The sequence below is a fragment of the Notolepis coatsorum genome (genome assembly GCF_963971535.1).
Source record: "Notolepis coatsorum genome assembly, chromosome: 8".
NCBI classification, from domain to species: Eukaryota; Metazoa; Chordata; class Actinopteri; order Aulopiformes; family Paralepididae; genus Notolepis; species Notolepis coatsorum.
Genome location: NC_140172.1, coordinates 61,279,845 through 61,299,486, shown reverse-complemented (window position 1 = coordinate 61,299,486; position 19,642 = coordinate 61,279,845). Strand labels below are relative to the sequence as shown.

Below are 19,642 nucleotides of genomic sequence, written 5' to 3'. Positions count from 1 at the left end.
TGAGAACGTAGCTGGCTCTCCAAGTACCACCATATGACCGGCGTTAAAATACAGTCTATTCAGCTATGAACAGTTCACGCAGGAGGCAAATGTATTCCTAATACCATTATTTATTGTTGTCTTTTGTCAGACACAGCCACAATGTACAAAGGGATAGCACTAGAACTAGCAAACGCTTCCACACAACTCATACAATGCAAGGGGCATTGAGAACATAATAACTAACATTCTCACATAGCAAGTGAGAAAATTAAGAACAACAGTATTTCAGCAAATGTTCTTAATTCTCTCTCTATCTCTCTCTCTCTCTCTCTCTCTCTCACACAGCAAGCAATTGTCCGTCATTTTCTCTCACACACACACACACACACACACACACACACACACACACACACACACACACACACACACACACACACACACACACGCACACTTAATTTCCTGCATTCTGGTGCAGGAATTTTTGAATGTTTACCCTTTAAATGCCAGTGTTTATGATGGGCATCACAAATTATTGTAAAAAAGAAAAGAAAACACATATTCAATACATTTTTGAATGTTTACCCTTTAAATGCCAGTTTGTGTGATGGCATCACAAATTATTGTTAAAAAAAACACACAAAAAGTAAAATATTTACAATATATCAAATGCAAAGTACATTTTTCTGGGGGGGATTATTACAGGCTAGGCATGTGTCAATGATTAGCAGCAACACATATTTTGATGGATTTTTTGTAATGTCAGATTTAACACCAATTATTTTCAGAAAAGTGGGAGTATTTCATTTTTTATCTGACATTACAAGAAATCTAAAAATAAATGGTAATGATCAGGGCTGAAGTTGAAAGAAAGATTTATGACTGTTTAGACTGCAATACTCTCTGTCACAGTGATCTCCTGGTTGTTCTCCACTTAGATTATCTAACTATCGCGCTGCCGCAACCAGAAACACTGGCCTGGCCTGCTTCTAAGTTCAGTGGCCTGACTGCACATTTTATTTTTTATTTTTTTGGAAATGTTTTCAAGTACCACCAGCAGTACCACCAAGTACCACTAGTGGTACGCGTACCACAGTTTGAGAACCACTGGTTTAGAGCCTAGAGGCCTCAATGAGGAAAATGTTTTGACCTGTTTAATTTGATTATTTCATTTCATTCGATTGTTTCTTAATTATTTTCATTTATCATTCTTTATATTTATAATTGAAAGATGGCTTATATGGGTCATGAGTGTTTATGTTTAGAGTTCAGTAGTTTAAGATGTAGGCCTACTCTGTATAAAATATATATAGATATATCTCTTTGTGATGTACATGTTTCTTTTTGATTTACACGCTTCTTTTTGATTTACATAATTCTGAAAAGGTTGTGCTTGTAAGTGGTATTTTGTACTTTTTTGCAGATCTTGTTGGAATGTGTTGTCACTTCCTATGTTGTCACTTCCTGTTTGTCTTGTATAAACTTTGGTCACTTACCCTTCATGCTTCATGCAAGCCATTCTGAAGAAGGTGTGTTCACACCGAAACGTCATGATATGATTTCAGGCTGCCAATAAATTTGGAAAAACCTGGAGTGTGTGCCTGGACATTGTTTCCCTATTTTTATGTATGATATCAGAGGTTACAGCACCCAGTGTCAAGTCTAGTGAGGTGAGCGCGTTCTACAACTTTTTTCACTTGTGTGCGAGATCAGGAAATGAGATAATCGATATTTCAGCCCGCTTCTATAGCGTGCATAAGTACACATATACTATCGATAATCTAGCATTTATTTGAAAACTATTCATAAATAGGCCGAAAAATGACAACGTTTTTGTGTATGCCAGAATATTCCAGTAAAGGGCGATTATCACGGAATCTTTATATTTTCCTTGAAAACGAGGGCTTTTCAAAATGCTATAAAACGGAAATGAAGCGATTAAAAAACAATCCGTTTCGACAATGTTGACTGCAAACAAGTCATTGATAAACGACGGGCAGATTAGACACATAATTTAAGACAGAGATTATGCGTTCACAACGCTATCATTGAAGTTGGTGGTGGCATTTAACGGGGGTAAGGCGCACCGCATGGCTGGTAATCAAAGTGTTAACAATGTGAATTTCATTAACGATGTGAAGCAAAAGTGAGGGAAAGAAAAAAGCACAGCTTTCCGGCAACACGGACCACATCCACGTTGACATGTTTCTGGTGAAGAGCAACAAAGAGCCGATGTCTGGTGTCTCACACCTGTCAGCCATACGATCACACTGGGATGATTAGAATTAGTGATGTTGGCGTCTCTCTCTCCCCGAGATGTTTTCAAGACGTCCACGGTTCTTGGATGCTCGTGTCGGTAAAGCTGTATAATAATGTCATATTCATGGACCCCAACCCCCCCCCCCCCCCCCCCCACCCTCTGCCTGTGTGTGCTCTGTGTGTTCCAGGCAGGCTCAGACCCATCTCCATGCCCCTGGAATACAACTGGGTTGGAGACTATGACGACCAGGCCAAACTGAAGAGAGAGAGCAGGAGAGGTGAGTGGGAGGTAGAGAGATGGAGAGAAGAATAAAGAGAAGGGGAACACAGAGAGAGAGAGATAGCTGAGGTGAGTGGGTGGATATATCGTCAATTGGCGCCAGGGGGATGCCGTTTTTATTTTTTACCTCACCCTCTCAGATCTCTGTGCCAAGAAGCGGAGGGGCTGCGCAGGCCTGTCAGGAAGGATAACATGCCGGATATCCTCTTGTCTGCCTCTATCAGTGCCTGCATCCATCTCCCCCCTATGTTCATTAGTCCACATCGTCGCTTCCTTTTCCCTTCACTCGTCCTCCATCTTCTCTCTCTCTTCAAGGTATGCTGTTGCCTTGGCAACTATGAAAAACAGCATTTCCCTCAACATATTTACATTTCCCTGGTTACCGCTGGGCCTGGTAAATGGCAGCTTTTTTAAATGGCTGCTTTTTTATATAGCGCTTTTATCCAAAGCGCTTTACAATTTGTTACTCAAATTTTACCCATTCACTCACACATTCACACACCGACGGTGGAGGCAACCATGCAAGGTGCCAACCTGCTCATCGGGAGGAATTAGGGGTTAAGTGTCTTGCTCAAGGACACATCGACACGCTGCCCGGGAGGAGCGGGAATCAAACCGGGAACCTCCGGCATGCCAGACGACTGCTCTAACTCCCGAGCCACTGTCGCCTGGTGGCAGACAGAGTGGGTAGGGAGTGAACACGAGGATTCCTCTGGGGTGGCGGGATTGCGATTGTCTATCGTGAGCTTTTCAGTAAAAAGTGACGGTTCTATATTTAACCACAAGATATGCAGTATCTTGAAATATACTTGGAGAGCTTTCCTGTCGTTTTGTGGGAAATACTGTTAAGATATTGCAATAACAACTTGCCTGACATGTCTAAGTTCAGTGTAATAATGAAGAGTCTCATTCCAGCGACTGGACTTATAGAGAAGGTTTACGTTATAGTCAATTTACACAAGGCAATTGAAATGTGTCTTTCCACATACACAGCGATGCGTTGCTCATGGGACGCGATTGCACTCCGGGCAACCTAACGCGCGTGCACACAGGAATGCGCTGCACTCGACTGATGCGCCAACTCGCAGTACACACCTGGCTACTTTGCATATCAATAGCGCCGGTCGTCAGGTGTTACATTCTATTCATAGAGGTAATTAGGCATTGTTTTTAGTCTGTCCTTATGCAAGGGACATTTATGCGCATGCGCAGGAGCGCACGCACGTGCCTGGGAGTGCGCGTGCATGTGGCGTCATTAGCGTGCGTGCAGCCTGTGTTGATATGAGCATCGCAACACTGCACATACAGTATCACTCCTAGAAACATGTTCACACCGCGTCCCTGGAACAGTCTTGTGGGTTCAATGCCTTGCTCAAGGGCACTTTGGCAGTGACGGTGGGCGATCTTTCTGGTTACGAGTCAGCCTCTCTACCTAGGCCATTCTGCCGCCTCACACTAGGTTACATAGAGCCTAAATGTATCTGGTCAACGGCACTACAACAGCCTAACACAGGCGGCAGAGAGGATTGTCGATTGTCTACTTTTGTTTCAAGGGCAACGGTAGGGCTCACCGGCTAGACAAGTCTCTTTCTATTCAGGAAAGCATCAGAGGCTGGTTTCTAAAACGTAGTAATGTACAATCCATTACATTCTGTGGCAGTCATTGTCTTGTCTGCACTGCAGTTTCACTGTAGTGAAGTGTAATCACACATGCAACATAGCAGCAGCAGCAACAACAACAACAACAACAACAACAACAACAACAACAACAACAACAACAACAACAACAACAACAACTGTGTGTACAATGTGTAAACAACATCAACATCTCATTATATTCAACATACACACATAGGTCTATTTATCCTTTTCCCCACTGCATGTAAACCATACCTCCAACTAGGGCTGGGCGATATGGCCTAAATATGATATCACGATATTTTCTGACCTTTCGGTTACACATCACGATGTTTTTCCTTTTTTCCCCAAACAATTCATTATGAGGCTTACCAAGACAGTATTTGAGTTTGCAAGCGAACATTAAAGACAAAAGACTCATGCATTTAGCATTTTTAAATTATATATTAGATTTAGATTATTGGATTCTTAGATTATATATTTAGCATTTTAGCCTTTCGTTTTTTTAGATTATATATTAGATTAGATTTAGATGATTAGATTACATATTGTAACTATTTATTTATTTACATGTATGTATACATTTATTATTTGAACGGCTTAAGGCTATATCTGTACTTGATGTTTGTTGGTTGTGTTGCATACTTGAAATAAACTTCAATCAAATCAAATCAAACCCCCCCTCTTAAAAACAAAAACCTGTGTTTAACCTAGCCATCTATAAAACATCATGCTAAAACTGTGAAACAAATGTCCTACTCCCCTAAAGAAAGAAATACATAGCAAACATGACTCAGTTATCCAATAGTGCTGCTGCTTTTTATTTTGTTAAAATCTTTTAGTTAATAAGACTAAAAGACTACAATATATATGACTACAAGGTCCAGAAGCCAACTTCATGACGGCTTCCTGTCCTCGCATTCCATTTCCGGTTTTCCGGTTAACGTTACATTTTCAACAACAGATTGCTGCTAATTAAACACTTCATGGAAACGGAGTAACGTTAACGTTATGTCGAGTTCATACGTGTAGTGTAGTATGAACTCGACATAACGTTAACATTACTCCGTGTCCACTGTTGCAGCCACTGTTGCGTCGCAGATGGATGGTACACTCTGTTAGCTCCGTAGCTAATCCGCTCATAGACTAATTTACCGATAGCAGTACCGTTAACGTCGGAGCTTACTCCTGCGTTTCAGGGGGCATCCCTAGCACCGAGCCACCGCCTCTCTGTCTCTGGCTAGGTGTGTGTGCTTGCGTGCGTGTATGTGCGTGTAGATGACATAATTTGGGCAAGTGTGTGTGTGACTGACTTTTTTTTTCTGCAAGAGGGAGAGGCGAGAGGGAGAGGAAAGCATTTAGCACTGCGCTTGTTAGTCTCATCTCAGCCACGGCGGCCTCTAACGCGAGGGCAAAACATCACGATATCCACAATACATTTAAAAAGTGTATCGTTAATTAACTGTACCCGATATTTATATAATATCGTCATATCGCCCAGCCCTACCTCCAACACCTCCTTGTATAAAGTCTGTGTCTTTTTGAGGACCGTTCGTCGCCGTCTAATATGGTGCTGGAGGACAGAGGTGTCTTTGTATAGCTATATCTATACTTTATAGTATTGCTATCTGTCCATTCTCATTGTCACTTGAGTGCATAAACCGTCGCTTCATAATGGCTTAAAGAAAATAAAAATCCATCGGTTGGTTGTCATTGTGAATATAAGCTTTATCGCAGTTTTCGTCTCATATTTTTTCTGGAAAGCTAGTTATAGGGCTAAAGGCTAATAACGTTATATTGAACAGCATTTCTGTTGTATATATACGAATAAAATAAAACAAACTGATTATCATCCGGACTATTCCAGAGCATCTATGGATGAAATGGGGGCAGTGGGGGACGCCGATTAGTATTATTGATTACCAATAAGAGTATCCATGCAAGTAGCCACATTCACAGATCGATTGCTTGCGTTTTACAACAAGCTCCAATCCGGCTATAATTTGGGTGAAGAGGGTCCTACCGTCAGCCCATGTGATCGCCGGCAGCATTTCCCCATTATTCATCGGCATCTGGTAGATCGATATGTCCATTGGCTGATCATAAATCCCATTATTCCAGGCTGAAATCTGCGCTTCGAACCGTGATCAACGGTGCAGGCTGTTTGTTTGGGATCAGGCTAAAATGAAACGCCCATAGACGGTAAAAAAAAAAATCCACTCGCCCACAATGATACTGCAGTGGAGCGATGGCGCCCCTAAGAGGATCTGGCCGGTATTGCATGTCGCCGATTTCACAGAAGCGGGTAGATCTGCAGAGTCGATGGGGGATGTTGATTCGGTTATTAATATGGAATAAAACAATAACAACTTGCCACGAGTTAACTCGTGGCTCTGGTCCTCAACGCATGGCACCGAAACCCGAGTTAACTCGTGGCCGGTCCCCATAGTGTTAAAGGTGCTATAGATAACATTCAGTCACTATATGTTGCACTAGAGCAGGGGTTCCCAAACTTTTCAGGCCGGGACCCGGAAAATAAGGCGTCAGAGAGCCGCGGCCCAATGCACATCGTCAGGCTTTTTTTTTTTTTTTTTTTTTGCCAGGCGACCGGTTTTTTTAAGCCAAATATCACTTCAATCCTATTAAGTTAGTTCAAGTTAGTTATTCATTTATATGTGCTATTTATGAGAGGGCTAACTTGTTGCAAAATAATAATGATAATAATAATAGCCTCATTAAAATACTATTGTTGCTTCGGTTGTTTCCAGCGTTTTATGTGCATAATCTGTTATTTAGTTTGAAAATGTTCGTTGAAATAAGTAGATTTTTCGTTTTATAAAACCATATAGTCACATTTTAGAATACAATAGAATATCATTTTAGAATACAACTAGAAACACTGTCCTGGCCTGCTTCTAAGTTCAGTGGCCTGACAAAAAAAAAAGAAAAAAAAAAAGTTAATTTTTTTATCATCTCGCGGCCCTCCCGTGGCTGCTCGCGGCCCACCTTTGGGTCGCGACCCTGACTTTTGGAACCACTGCACTAGAGCACCAGCATGTGATTTATCCAATCAGGTGCATTCCACATGGGGAAATGGGAAGTACATGCACACATTTTGGACCCGCAAACGTTTTTTAAATGATAAATTCATTAACACATTGTGCGCCATAAACGGCGTAAATCGTTATTGCCCGCCATGCGTTGAACGCCAACAACGGCGTATCACGTGTTTGGGATCAATATTAAATTTGTTCGCCATGGCATTCATAATTCATCCAGCCTCCTTCCGGATCGCAGCCGGACCCTGTTCTGATATTGCAACGCCTCAATACCGCCGCCTGGTGGATGGTTGGGCGAGTTACACTCACGCCAAACCGGAAGTGGCGATCGGTGCATCGAGGGAATTCCTCCGCCAGAGATATATTGTGGCGTGGATCAATATACACACTCGAGTGCATTTGGATCACTTTTGAAACGCAATAATCGATATCATTTCGGCATTTATTGCATCATACAAACCGGAAATGGATCTAGCAGATCGACGTCAAATAATTGGGATCTTTTTTCTCCAGTCTCATCGGCGAACGGTAAGAGGCAACTAACGTTACTTTCAGCTTGATTGTCAATTTCTTTGTTTGCAATCAGTCTGATCAATATATCAACCCATACTAAATAAAGCCGTTACTGACGATCAAGGAATTATAAACGACCCCCCCCCCTTTCCTTCACGCATGATGAAGCATAATGTATACCGATCATATACATTTGAATTTCTTTATATAGCGTGTATAGGAAAGAAACGCCAATCGATAATCTATCATAGCTTCAAGGCCTATAACTAGCGTTTTTGGAATTATAGCAGAAAAGCTTAAAAACATACTTAAATTCTCTAAGGTATTAACACAACAATGTATGAATGAAAAAATATAACGTTCCCACATCCGAAACGATAGATACCCGATGTTGAATGGGCTATAGTAATGCAGATATAGCTATAATATTTAAAAAGTTATAGCCCTGCAAAGAAGGTAAACATCTCCATAGGCTTACAGCGGTGGCAGAGAGGGCATAATGATGGGCACAATGCATGGCGCCCAATGTGTTAATCAATATTGTTTTTGGGGGGAAAGCAATAGTTTTATTCCACACCCTTCTAAAAGCTCTGTGGATGTATTATTATTATTATTTAAAAAAATGATTACTCTACATAAGAATTGTATCTATAGCAGAGCGTTATTGGCCGCCATGCGTTGAGTGCCAGACCTCGCTGTACAGCGTTATTGAGATCAATATTTCATTTTTTCGCCATGGCATTCATAATTCATATATACACCCGCGGCGCTGCAGCTGGGCCATATAGGTGACGGCAACGACGGCTCAATACCGCCGCCTGGTGGATGGTCGGGCGAGTTACACTCGGCCGTCAGATATTGTTGCATGACTCCCGACAGACACAATGTACATAATGGATCGCTTTCTAAACTTAATAATCAATATGATTTCGGCGTTTATTGCGACATACAAACCGTAAATGGACCTAGGCGATCGGCGTCGTATACCTGGGATCTTTCACCGCCAGTCTCTTTGACCCACGGTAATAGGAATATAACGTTATTTTCAACCCAATTGTGAGTTTCCTTGTGAGCAAACCGATCTGATCAATATATCACCCAACCTACATAAAGCATTTACTGATGATCGGGGAATTATAAACGACCCCCCCCCCCGCCCTTTCCTCCATGTATGATGAAGCATAACGTATACCGATCATATACAGTTGAATTTTTTAATATAGCGTGTATAGGGAAGAAACGGCAATCGATAATCTATATATGCGTTTAGGCCTATAACTCACGTTCTAGGAATTACTGCAGAAAACGATAAAAACATACTTATATTCTAGAAGGTATTTTTGTATGAATGTATGAATGAAAAAGTATAACGTTCCCACATCCTGAACGATAGATAATCGATGTTGAATGGGCCATAGTAATGTCAATATAGCAATACAATTTCAAAAGTTATAGCCCTGCAAAGAAGGTAAACATCTCCATAGGCTTACAGTGGTGGCAGACTGGGTATATTGATGGGTATAACCAATGGCGGGGAATGTGTTAACACATTCTGTGCCACACAGTTTGCCCATCTTATACCACTCTCTGCCAGTGCTGTAAGCCTATGGAGTCGCTCACCTTCTTTGCAGGGCTATAACTTTTTTAATATTATAGCTATATCGACATTACTATGGCCCATTCAACATCGGGTAGCTATCGTTCCGGATGTGGGAACGTTATATTTTTCCATTCATACATTGTCGTGTTAGTACCGTCGTGAATATAAGTATGTTTTTAGACTGTAGAGCAGTAATTCCTAGAACGCGAGTTATAGGCCCAAACGCATATTATACATAATTGATTGGCGTTTCGTTCCTATACACGCTATATTAAAAAATTCAAATGCATATGCTCGGTATACATTATGCTCCATCATGCGTGAAGGAAAGGGGGGGGGGTCGTTTATGATTCCTTGATTGTCAGTAACGGCTTTCCTTAGTACAACATCATACGTTGATCGGATGGATTGCAATGAAATAAATGGACAATCGAGCTGGAATTAACGGTTGATTCCTCTTACCTGTGGCCGATGAGTCTGGAGGGAAAAAATTCCAATTATTTGATTTCGATTTGCTAGATCCATTTTCCGTTTGTATGACGCAATAAACGCCAAAAGCATATTGATTCTTGCGTCTCGAAAGCGATCGAATGCACTCGAGTGTTTGTCTTCATCAACATAACAAGATAGCTCTGCCGGAGGATTTTCCCCGATGCACAGAGCGCCACATCCGGTTTAGAGTGGAATGCAACTCGCCCAAAATCCACCAGGCGGCGGTATTGAGGCATTGAAATATCAGACAGGGTCCAGCTGGCTCCCGGAGCGTTCCTGGATGAATTATGAATGCCAATAGCGAATAAAGGTAATTACGATCATAAAAACAAGTCAACTCGTTGTTGGCGTTATTAGATTGGCGGGCAATAACGAGTAAACTGGTTTTTGGCGCATGATGTGTTAATATAATGTTTTTTCTTATTTGAACAAAAAAAATTTATTCGTTTTTTGTTATATGGTTTTGTCTTTGAGTGAGCAAACATCAAGCCAAATTCCTTGTAGTGTGGGTATATGTACTTATTCTAGTCTGTTGCAGTGGAGGTTTCTCTATGACAACACGTGAAACACAAATTCACTCATAATTCATAATTATTATTAATTTACATATACCTATATATATATATAAAAAAAAAACTATATATATATATTTTTTTTAAATTATTATTATTATTATTTTTTTATTATAAATGTTTTCCTCTGTAAAAAAAATGCCAGTGAATTTTTTTTTTTCAAAAATTGCCAAAATTGCCAGCTCTGAGCAGGCCTGCACTGCAGTATTGCCTGCAGTAATTATTCGTGAAGAAAACTTCACAGGTGTGACCCATTGTTAAATAAATAATAAATAACAGCGAATAAAAATAGGCTATTAACTTCATCTAAGCACGGTCTGTGCAGTTAAACTCTTGCCATTGAATGGAGGATTGATTGATTGACAGCCCTTGACATCCAATACACAGAGGTTGAATATGATTGGCAGCCTTGCAAATCCAATCAGAGATTGCTGCATTGCAAAGTCAAAACGGGCCCAGCTGCATGTCCGGAGGATAGGTTTAGCTCGGGCCAATCTCAAGTTTCTCAAGTTTCTTTATTAGTTGTCATACAGAAGTACAGAATACTTTTATACAAAATGTAACATAAAGAAGCATTTTGTATAAAAGTATTCTGTACTTCTGTATGACAACTAATAAAGAAACTTGAGAAACTTGAGATTGGCCCGAGCTAAACCTATCCTCCGGACATGCAGCTGGACCCGTTTTGACTATGTGAAAGTTGAGACTATGAGAAAGTTGTTGTTTAGTAGTTAGTAAGTTGTACAGCTATAACAAGTCAAGTCAGGCTAAATTAAACTTTGCGCCAACATTAGGACCGAAGTATAAACCAGCAACTGAGCAACATGAAGAAGTGGAGTTATGCATCTGGATCAGAAAAAACGTTGTGGATGAAAAAGTAAGTAGGCTACAGTGCTTGTATGCTAACAGTAGCTAGCCAGCTTAGCCTACATCACAATGATAATCACCAAGCTAACTTACTGTACACACTGTAGGGCTGGACAATTAATCAAAACAGAATCGCGATATCGATTCATAGACCTATGCAATCTCATTTCTAAGTTATGACTATTTTCTTTTATTACATTTTTTTTTTTTTTTACTTTTTAAATTATTTTATCTGGGTTGAACATGATTTGTGGAACTCCCTCTGGTGTTGTGGTCGTGGTATTCACTGACCTTTGGGAAGTATTTCGACATGCACATGGGTATCTTAGTGGTGTAGTGTATCTTGTAGACCAGGCCCATTGCAAGTTGCTGTACTCTGTCGTCTACTCTAAGCCATCCTAGGTTGTCAAAGTGGACAGGGATGAGGTGGGTTTTAGGAGTAAGGTCAAGCAGTAGTCTGACCAGTTTGTTTTGTGATGTTTGTAATCTTGTTTTTAGTGCCTTTGAGGTGCTTTGGTACCATGAGGTGCAAGCATAGTCGTAGTACCCTTGAATGAGTGCTCCTGTTAGAGTCTTCAAGGTATTCTTGTTTACCAGAGAGGAGATCCGGTACAGGAATCTAGTTCGTTGGTTGACTTAGTTTTATTACATTGGATCCCATTTTGTCACAGGAAAGATTTGCCTCTATAGGATGGAACCCAGGTAGGTAATTTCATCTTTCCTTTTAAGATAAGATAAGATATTCCTTTATTGATCCCCTTGGGGAAATTCAGGCATCATAGCAGCATGGGGGAAGGGGGGGGGGGGGTACAGGTAGTGAAAACAACACAAGTTCTAGGTCGATGTCTGGCAGCAGTCGCTGCCCACTGTTGTGGAGCCTGATGGCCACTGGTATGGAGGACTGTCCGAGGCGGTTAGTTGAGTGTCGGGGGGGTATGAGTCTGTGGCTTCCTTGTCACCTTCACCTAATATGTTTTGATCTGGTCAGGTGCGCTGTCACCTAAAATGTTTTGATCTGATCAGGTGCGCTGTCACCTAATATGTTTTGATCTGGTCAGGTGCGCTGTCACCTAATATGATTTCATCTGTTCAGGTGCGCTGTCACCTAATATGATTTCATCTGGTCAGGTGCGCTGTCACCTAATATGTTTTCATCTGGTCAGGTCCGCTGTCACCTAATGTTAATATGTTTTCATCTGTGTCCACTGACCACTGACACACAGTGGGGGATGTTTTAAAAATATTATTTAATATATAATATAATATAATAATTTGTGCTTCACCTAAAAATTTGGTCAGCAGCCTCCACTGGTCTGTTGTGTCCCCCCCCCACAGAGAACTCGCTGCTGCGTTTTGAGGACAAAGCGCCGGGGGACGAGTACCTGACAGGACGCAGCCTGGGGGGGAGCAGGAAGAAGAGCGAGAAGGGAGGAGGCTCCACCCACTACACCCTTGTCCCCGCTCTCCAGATGGAAGTGTCCCTGTCCACGTCCAGCTCCGACTCTGCCTCCCTTTACCACGTCAGTCCCCTTTTCAGGACCTCTTAACTCAATCAGCGCCGGAAGTCTAGAGCATATTTGTTCCTACCACGCCAACGCTCTAAAAGATAGGAATAAGTGGCGGTGTTTGCACGGCTATATATTCTATATTATAGCTATGGATACAATACTATGGCCCATTTGACATCACCTATCTATCGTTCAATATGTGAAAAAGAATATTTTTTTTCGTCAATACGTTCGCGTGTTATACCGTGGTGAGTATAGTTTTAGAGTGATCCTATCTAATCCCAGAAAATTACGATATGCAGCAAAACGTGAATTTCACTAAAAGCGTTGCCGTTTCTAGCCTGGACATGCTACTATTTCCAAATCAAATATATATAATAGGTATAAAAAAGTTGAGATCCAAGGCAGCTCTACAAGTTTTAAAATGCCTTTATTTTATGGCTCACATTATTTAGAGAATTTTTAAATAAACCGACATGTTTCGCCTTCAACACCCTAAGTTTGGGAAACGACCCTAAGTTGGGTGAAAAAAAAATCGACAGCCATTATTAATTTACATTTTTTTCGCCTGTGTGGTCCGTCGGCGGACCGCAAATGACATAATGGTCATAAATCAATATTTCTGGACTGTTCTATAAAACTAGCGATTTTAATTTCAAACATATTCAAGTATAAACATCATGAACATGTCACAACAGCATTTAGAATGTATATTATCATCAATACGTTAGTTTAGGAATATGTTAAAGTGCTATATAGATAGATTTTCCTCTTTGGAATGTACCCATGTACATGTCAAAATACTTCCCAAAGGTCAGTGAATACCACGATCACAACACCAGAGGGAGCTCCACAAATCATGTTAAACCCAGATTCGGCTCAAACAAGGGACTAAACACGTTTCGCAATTATGCCACATCAATGTGGAACGCCCTACCCAAAGCTGTAAAGGAATGTGAATCACTACCCACTTTCAAAAACACTCTCAAAAAACACCTACGGGAGACTGCAATTCGAAACTGGCCCCTGTAAATGTCCTAACACAACCCCCTCCAATGTACAGTAAATTACCAAGTATGGTCTTGTCAATATTCCAATGTACAGTTTTGTTTGTACAGTTGTACAGTGTCCCCCACCCACCCCTCCTACCCAACCTCCCCCCCACTCCTACCCAACCCCCCCCCCCACCCAACCACCTCCAATGTACAGTCCCCCCCACCCCCCCCACCCCCTACCTACCCAATCCAATGTACAGTTTCTACGTCAAATGTATATACTCTTTTTTCTGGACTCTTTTTGTATCACAAACAGTACTGTATTTGCAAATCTGGTATGTCATAAATGTATAGATGTAGCAGTACTGTCTATCTGTATGTCATGTATGTCATATATGTTACGATTAATTGAAAATGGGGGACACTGATGTAAACAAGACGAAAGTCTTTCTCTGGTCTGCATCCCCTTAACAATTGTATGTATTGAGCTGTACTGTACTGTACCCATTCTGCAATCTGTTAATAAAGTTTTCAATCAATCAATCAATCTGTATAATCCGGGAGAGGCGACCATTTTGTAAAACCTTGAACCATGGGAATTGTAGTTTCTTTGCAGCCATTTTGTAAAGGAGATCCATAGGTCTGGTTCTGCGTTGGAATTTTGGAAAACCACTTCCCTTAAAGTTCTATGGGGTTCAAGGTTCAGAGTTCTCTATGAATTATTTCAATAACTGTTATTATTCGGAATAATTCTACCACAAAAGGTAACGTTTTTGACAAATTTGAAAACGCAGTTAGTTTCTCTTGCCTATTGTTAGTGTAACTGAGGGGTTACAAAACCCTGACTGTATTAAAGATTGTGATAGATTAAACCACTACTACATATTATTATTATTATTACTTGCCAGACAGTACAGTTAATTATGGCAGACACTCAAATAGACGGCACGGTGACAAAGAGATATCATTTACAGTCTTTTATTATTATGCAGAAGATACAACTGATAATTACTGGGTCGCTCTTTTATGGCGAATGATATTAGAAAGTCAGAGAGTAGCAAAGTCAATGGGAATGAATAATTCCTAGGCTAGGTATACTAGACCAGACGCCGCATGGCGTGAGATGGCAATATAGGGGGGCAAAACGAGGGTATAGCTGGAGACTGGTGATATCCTCCCACAGAGTTGTAAGCTCCAGAGGAATGAAGAATGTACGGATACTCAGGCTGGTCACTTGAAGAAAAGGGGTTCTCATACGGATCCGGTCTTTATAATCCAAGTGCTCAGTAGCAAGGTAATAGCTGTAATCCAATGCCCGATAGCAATGATGATAGCCAGCCAGCTTCGTCCCCGAAGCTAGCCCGATGTAGAATCTTCAGGGTAGTTAAATCCAAACGACGAGGGTATTAACGATGCTCTTCTCCACGGTACTACGTTTCCACTAAACACTATAAACCAACCAATAATGGTTCTACAATATCGCCGCGGTATGTTCCAATGCTCACATGTCCAATAGTTCTGCTACTAGGTCCACCTCGTGTTCGGATACTAATTACTTTAAGTCCACACACACTTGCTAAGGTTCGCGCTAGTTACTAAACGAACGAACTGCTTGTTAATGCTGCACACCGAACGAACTGCTGTAATACGATTCACACTAAATGACGACTCTTTACTTCACGTTAGGTTAGGTCGAACTTGACTCTGCTACTAGACGAACTCGGTTAACGTTACTGCGTTAACTGTAATGACGAACTGCACAATACGTTAGGTTCAACTACTGCTGCTTTACTTCTGACGAACTTCACGTTACTGCATTAGGTCGAACCGGTACGAACTGCTACTGTTTGCGCCTTCCACAATATATATACTTAGAGGGCTTTCTAGTGCGCAGCCGAAGCTCTTGTCTGGAATCAATGCGCTGGCCCCAGGCATGTCTCAACTTGTCCAGACTCGTCTTTGAACTTGTCTGAGGGGCGCGATTCTTGGCGCCGCCAACGTCAAGGGCATTATCCAATGAGGAAAGCGAATAATGCTATGATTCAAATGGAGGCTTAAAGGGATATAGCTTATATATATAAATAATATACAAGTTATATAAAACAATAAAACGTAGATTCTCAATGTTAATCTGGCCCTTCAGAACAGTTAGCATTCAGCAACAATTAGATTTGAAAATAGTTTCAAAATGGTGCCACCCTGATAAAAATAAAAAAGCTACTGTACATTACAGTATATTTCATTATCTGTTCTCATGCATGCCTGGTGATACTACAGTAAATCCAAATTGAACTCTGGCATTTGAAAGATAATATATGTATATATAAATGTGTGAATTGGCTATAATAAAATTAATTTATAAATCAAATCAAATTTATTTGTAAGGCCCGACAACACACGTTAATGTCCCCATGGGCCGGACACATCTTCTTTAAACAAGTCAAGAAGAAACATAACAATAAGTCAAGAACAAAACAAGAACACCATAAGGTCCAACAAATTTTAAATAAATGCAAAATAAATGAATGAATGCAAACACTCCCAGACATACCCCACGCGAAGGTAAGGAAAAACTCACTAAAACCTAACAATAGGAAAAAATGCACCACAGGCAGTGTGGAGGAGAGAAACCTTAGAAGGGCCATTCAAGGGGGGATCTCCCTTCTTAGATGTCGGTGATAGTAGTGTTGCAGACTGACAGTTGGTAAGCATGCACTCATGTGTGTAGTGAAACACAGATGAGTGCATGCAATAGCAACTGAACATTTTGAAAAATTAAAGATAGAGCTGATAGCGATAGCAACTGAACATTTTGAAAGATTAAAGATAGAGCTGATAGCGGATCTATTTGAGGCACAGGGGCAGCGGATCTATTTGAGGCACAGGGGCGGCGCAAAGAGGGTCGCATCCTCCCCGTCTTAATCACGGGACGCTCAATACTCCGGTCATCGCTCCGAGACAGCCGGAGACAGGGAGATAGGGGGCGGCACAGAGAGGGTCAGATCCTCCCGGTCTTCATCACGGGACATCAGACACTCCAGTCAACACTCCGGGACGCGTCTACCTTAATGATAAGCAAGCAGTGCAAAAATGCGGAAGCATTCGTCACCGCACGCCACTACGGTAAAGCGCCTTTCTTTTCAGGCCCGCTTTGGGAGCTGTCGCGCGGAAATAGGCTGTCTATTGCCATTCTCTTTGACAAACTCTAACCTTAACCAGCTCCTTAACAGCGCCTAAACTTAACCGTTCTAACCTTAACCAACTCCGAAACAATGCCTAACCTTAACCTTAACCTTAACCATGCCTAACCTTAACCATAGAAATTATATTGCCATTCTCTTTGACAAACTCTAACCTTAACCAGCTCCTTAACAGCGCCTAAACTTAACCGTTCTAACCTTAACCAACTCCGAAACAATGCCTAACCTTAACCTTAACCTTAACCATGCCTAACCTTAACCGGCGAAAGAATACACGTTAAAAAAAAAATCACGTTAAAAAAAAAATATTCGATGGGATTCGAACTCGCCAGCAAACGAGCCATAGGATCCACAGCCATGTAGTCTTGCCAATTGAGCTATTTCTAGATACTGAATAAGGGGCGGTGACTTATATATATTGAGCTCCGCTCGTGTCGAACCAAGGCGGGATCTCATGCGCATGCGCGGGCACCTTGCGCGAGCACGCCGGCGCACGCACGCACCTGAGCGAGCACGCCGCCGCCGGTGCACGCACGGGCGCTGGGCGGCGGAAAATGAAAGGCGCATTACCGCACGCCACTACGGTAGAATGCTTCCGCATTCTTGCACTGCTTGCTTATCATTAAGGAAAAGGCCTCCGGCGTGACAGCAACTCACAGGGAGACGGGACAGGTGTTAGACAGATTGATTGATTGATTGAAAAGTTTATTAACAGATTGCAGAATGGGTACAGTACAGTACAGCTCAATACATACAATTGTTAAGGGGATGCAGACCAGAGAAAGACTTTCGTCTTGTTTACATCAGGGTCCCCCATTTTCAATTCATCATAACATATATGACATACATGACATACAGATAGACAGTACTGCTACATCTATTATGTTTGGCTATTATTAGCATGGTGTTATTCACTGTCAAAGATGCAAAGAAAAATCATAATTCATATTCTCCTTTGTTTCATCACAATTTAAGCAAGCCTAGTAATAGACACAATATTTCTGACACTGTGAATACATTCACTGAGGTCCATAGATGTCCCTAGATACAAGAATATGCAAATGGACCTTGTAGAAGTGGAGCAATATTCCATTTACCTAGGTATATATGTTAGGCTCCGGGTGGAAGAGGTTAAAAAGTCAGCGATTTTTATTTTGTTTCACAATGGGTCATGACAAACCAATTACATAATTCAACATATGTGTAACAAACTAACATATTCCAGTTGACTGTATCTTTTTTGGAGGATTCGTTCAAAGGCTATTCATACTTCCATTTGTCTATCTATGGCGGACTCATTCAGAAAAAGTTATTCGGTTGTGGGAGGGATCTGGGGTCACGTGGAGTGTGTTATACGAAATAACAACGTCTAACTTGACTGTTTCAGCCAACAGAATCAAGAAATGTGCATGTCATTGTATAATCGGACATAAAGCTATGACTTAAAGGTGCTATATATAACATTTTGAGCAATCATAAAGTATTAAAAAAAAAATACATCCACAGAGCGTTTATTTTTTTTGATCAACTTTTTCTCCTATTTTTCTGTGTTTTTCTCCCATCCAATTTTGTCGTTATGCCAATTCCCCCCTCCCCTTCCTGCTCGTTGCGCGCATATGCCCCCTACTTGCCGGTCTAGGGAGCCCTGAAGTCTATCAGATGCTTCCTCCGATACATAGGAGACAGCCAGCAGCCTCTTTTCACCTGACAGCGCGGACTCTCATTGGTGAAGTGTAACACGTGGGAGGATCACACTATCTTCACCAGTTCCTTCCCTTGCTGTGCAGGCGCCCTGACCGACCTGTAGGAGTCGCTGTTTACAACTACCAGGATACCACTCACCGGCTTCCCACCCGCTGACACTGCCAATTGTGTCAGTATGTCGACCGGCCAAGCCGGAGGCACCGCTGACAGCCGGTCAGCGGTGTCTCTGCGGTGTCTCTGCGGTGGTAGACAGATGCTTAGTCCGCTGCGCTACCCGGCCGCCCATCCACAGAGCTTTTAGAAAGGTGCAGAATAAAAGTATTGCTTTCCCCCCCCAAAAAAATATTGATTAATGAATTTATAATTTAAAATATTTTGGTGGGTCCAAAACAAATGTTTTTTACATGTTGCGTGTGGCTACTTCCCGTTTCCCCACGTGGAATGCACCTGATTGGATAAATAACGTGCTGGTACTCTAGTGCGACATCTAGTGGCTGAATGTTATCTATAGCACCTTTAAGAAAAGAGCAGAACTCTGGTGAATGGCAGACGTTATATCCTCAACTGTTCCTACTAGTAGGCCCCAAGGAACGTTTAAGAAATAGTTGAGGAAAAGTGTTCACTAGAGTTTCACATTGTTATATTAGATTAGATTAAAATGTATTATAAAGCATAAGTACAGTACAATGAAAATAAGTTTGGCATCCAACCAGAGTACAAATGTAACAGTAAAGTCCAATAGTGATATACAATGTACAAGTGATTAAACTGGATATAAAATATATAAATGAGTACTACTGAGTAATAGTGCTAATCAGATGTATGTACAGAGTTGTAGTATATTAATATGTACAGTGATACAGGTATAAAGACACTATGGTAGTAAGTCGTACTGGCCAGTAGCGTGACTTGTAAGAGTAGGTAAGGGATATGTACAGATATGTCCTCTTCACAACAGGTTTAAATATTAGCAACA

At 41.4% G+C, this 19,642-nt stretch overlaps 1 protein-coding gene across 1 annotated transcript in view; it reads left to right on the top strand.

Annotated features, from left to right (window-relative positions):
* Positions 1–19,642, top strand: part of LOC311233869 (connector enhancer of kinase suppressor of ras 2-like) — a gene marked incomplete at both ends in the record, with an annotated part of 244,093 nt that overhangs the window by 168,940 nt on the left and 55,511 nt on the right. Inside the window, 2 exon segments of the mRNA XM_084320929.1 lie at positions 2,427–2,516; positions 12,595–12,779. Of these exon segments, the coding sequence (XP_084177055.1) occupies positions 2,427–2,516; positions 12,595–12,779 (275 nt within the window).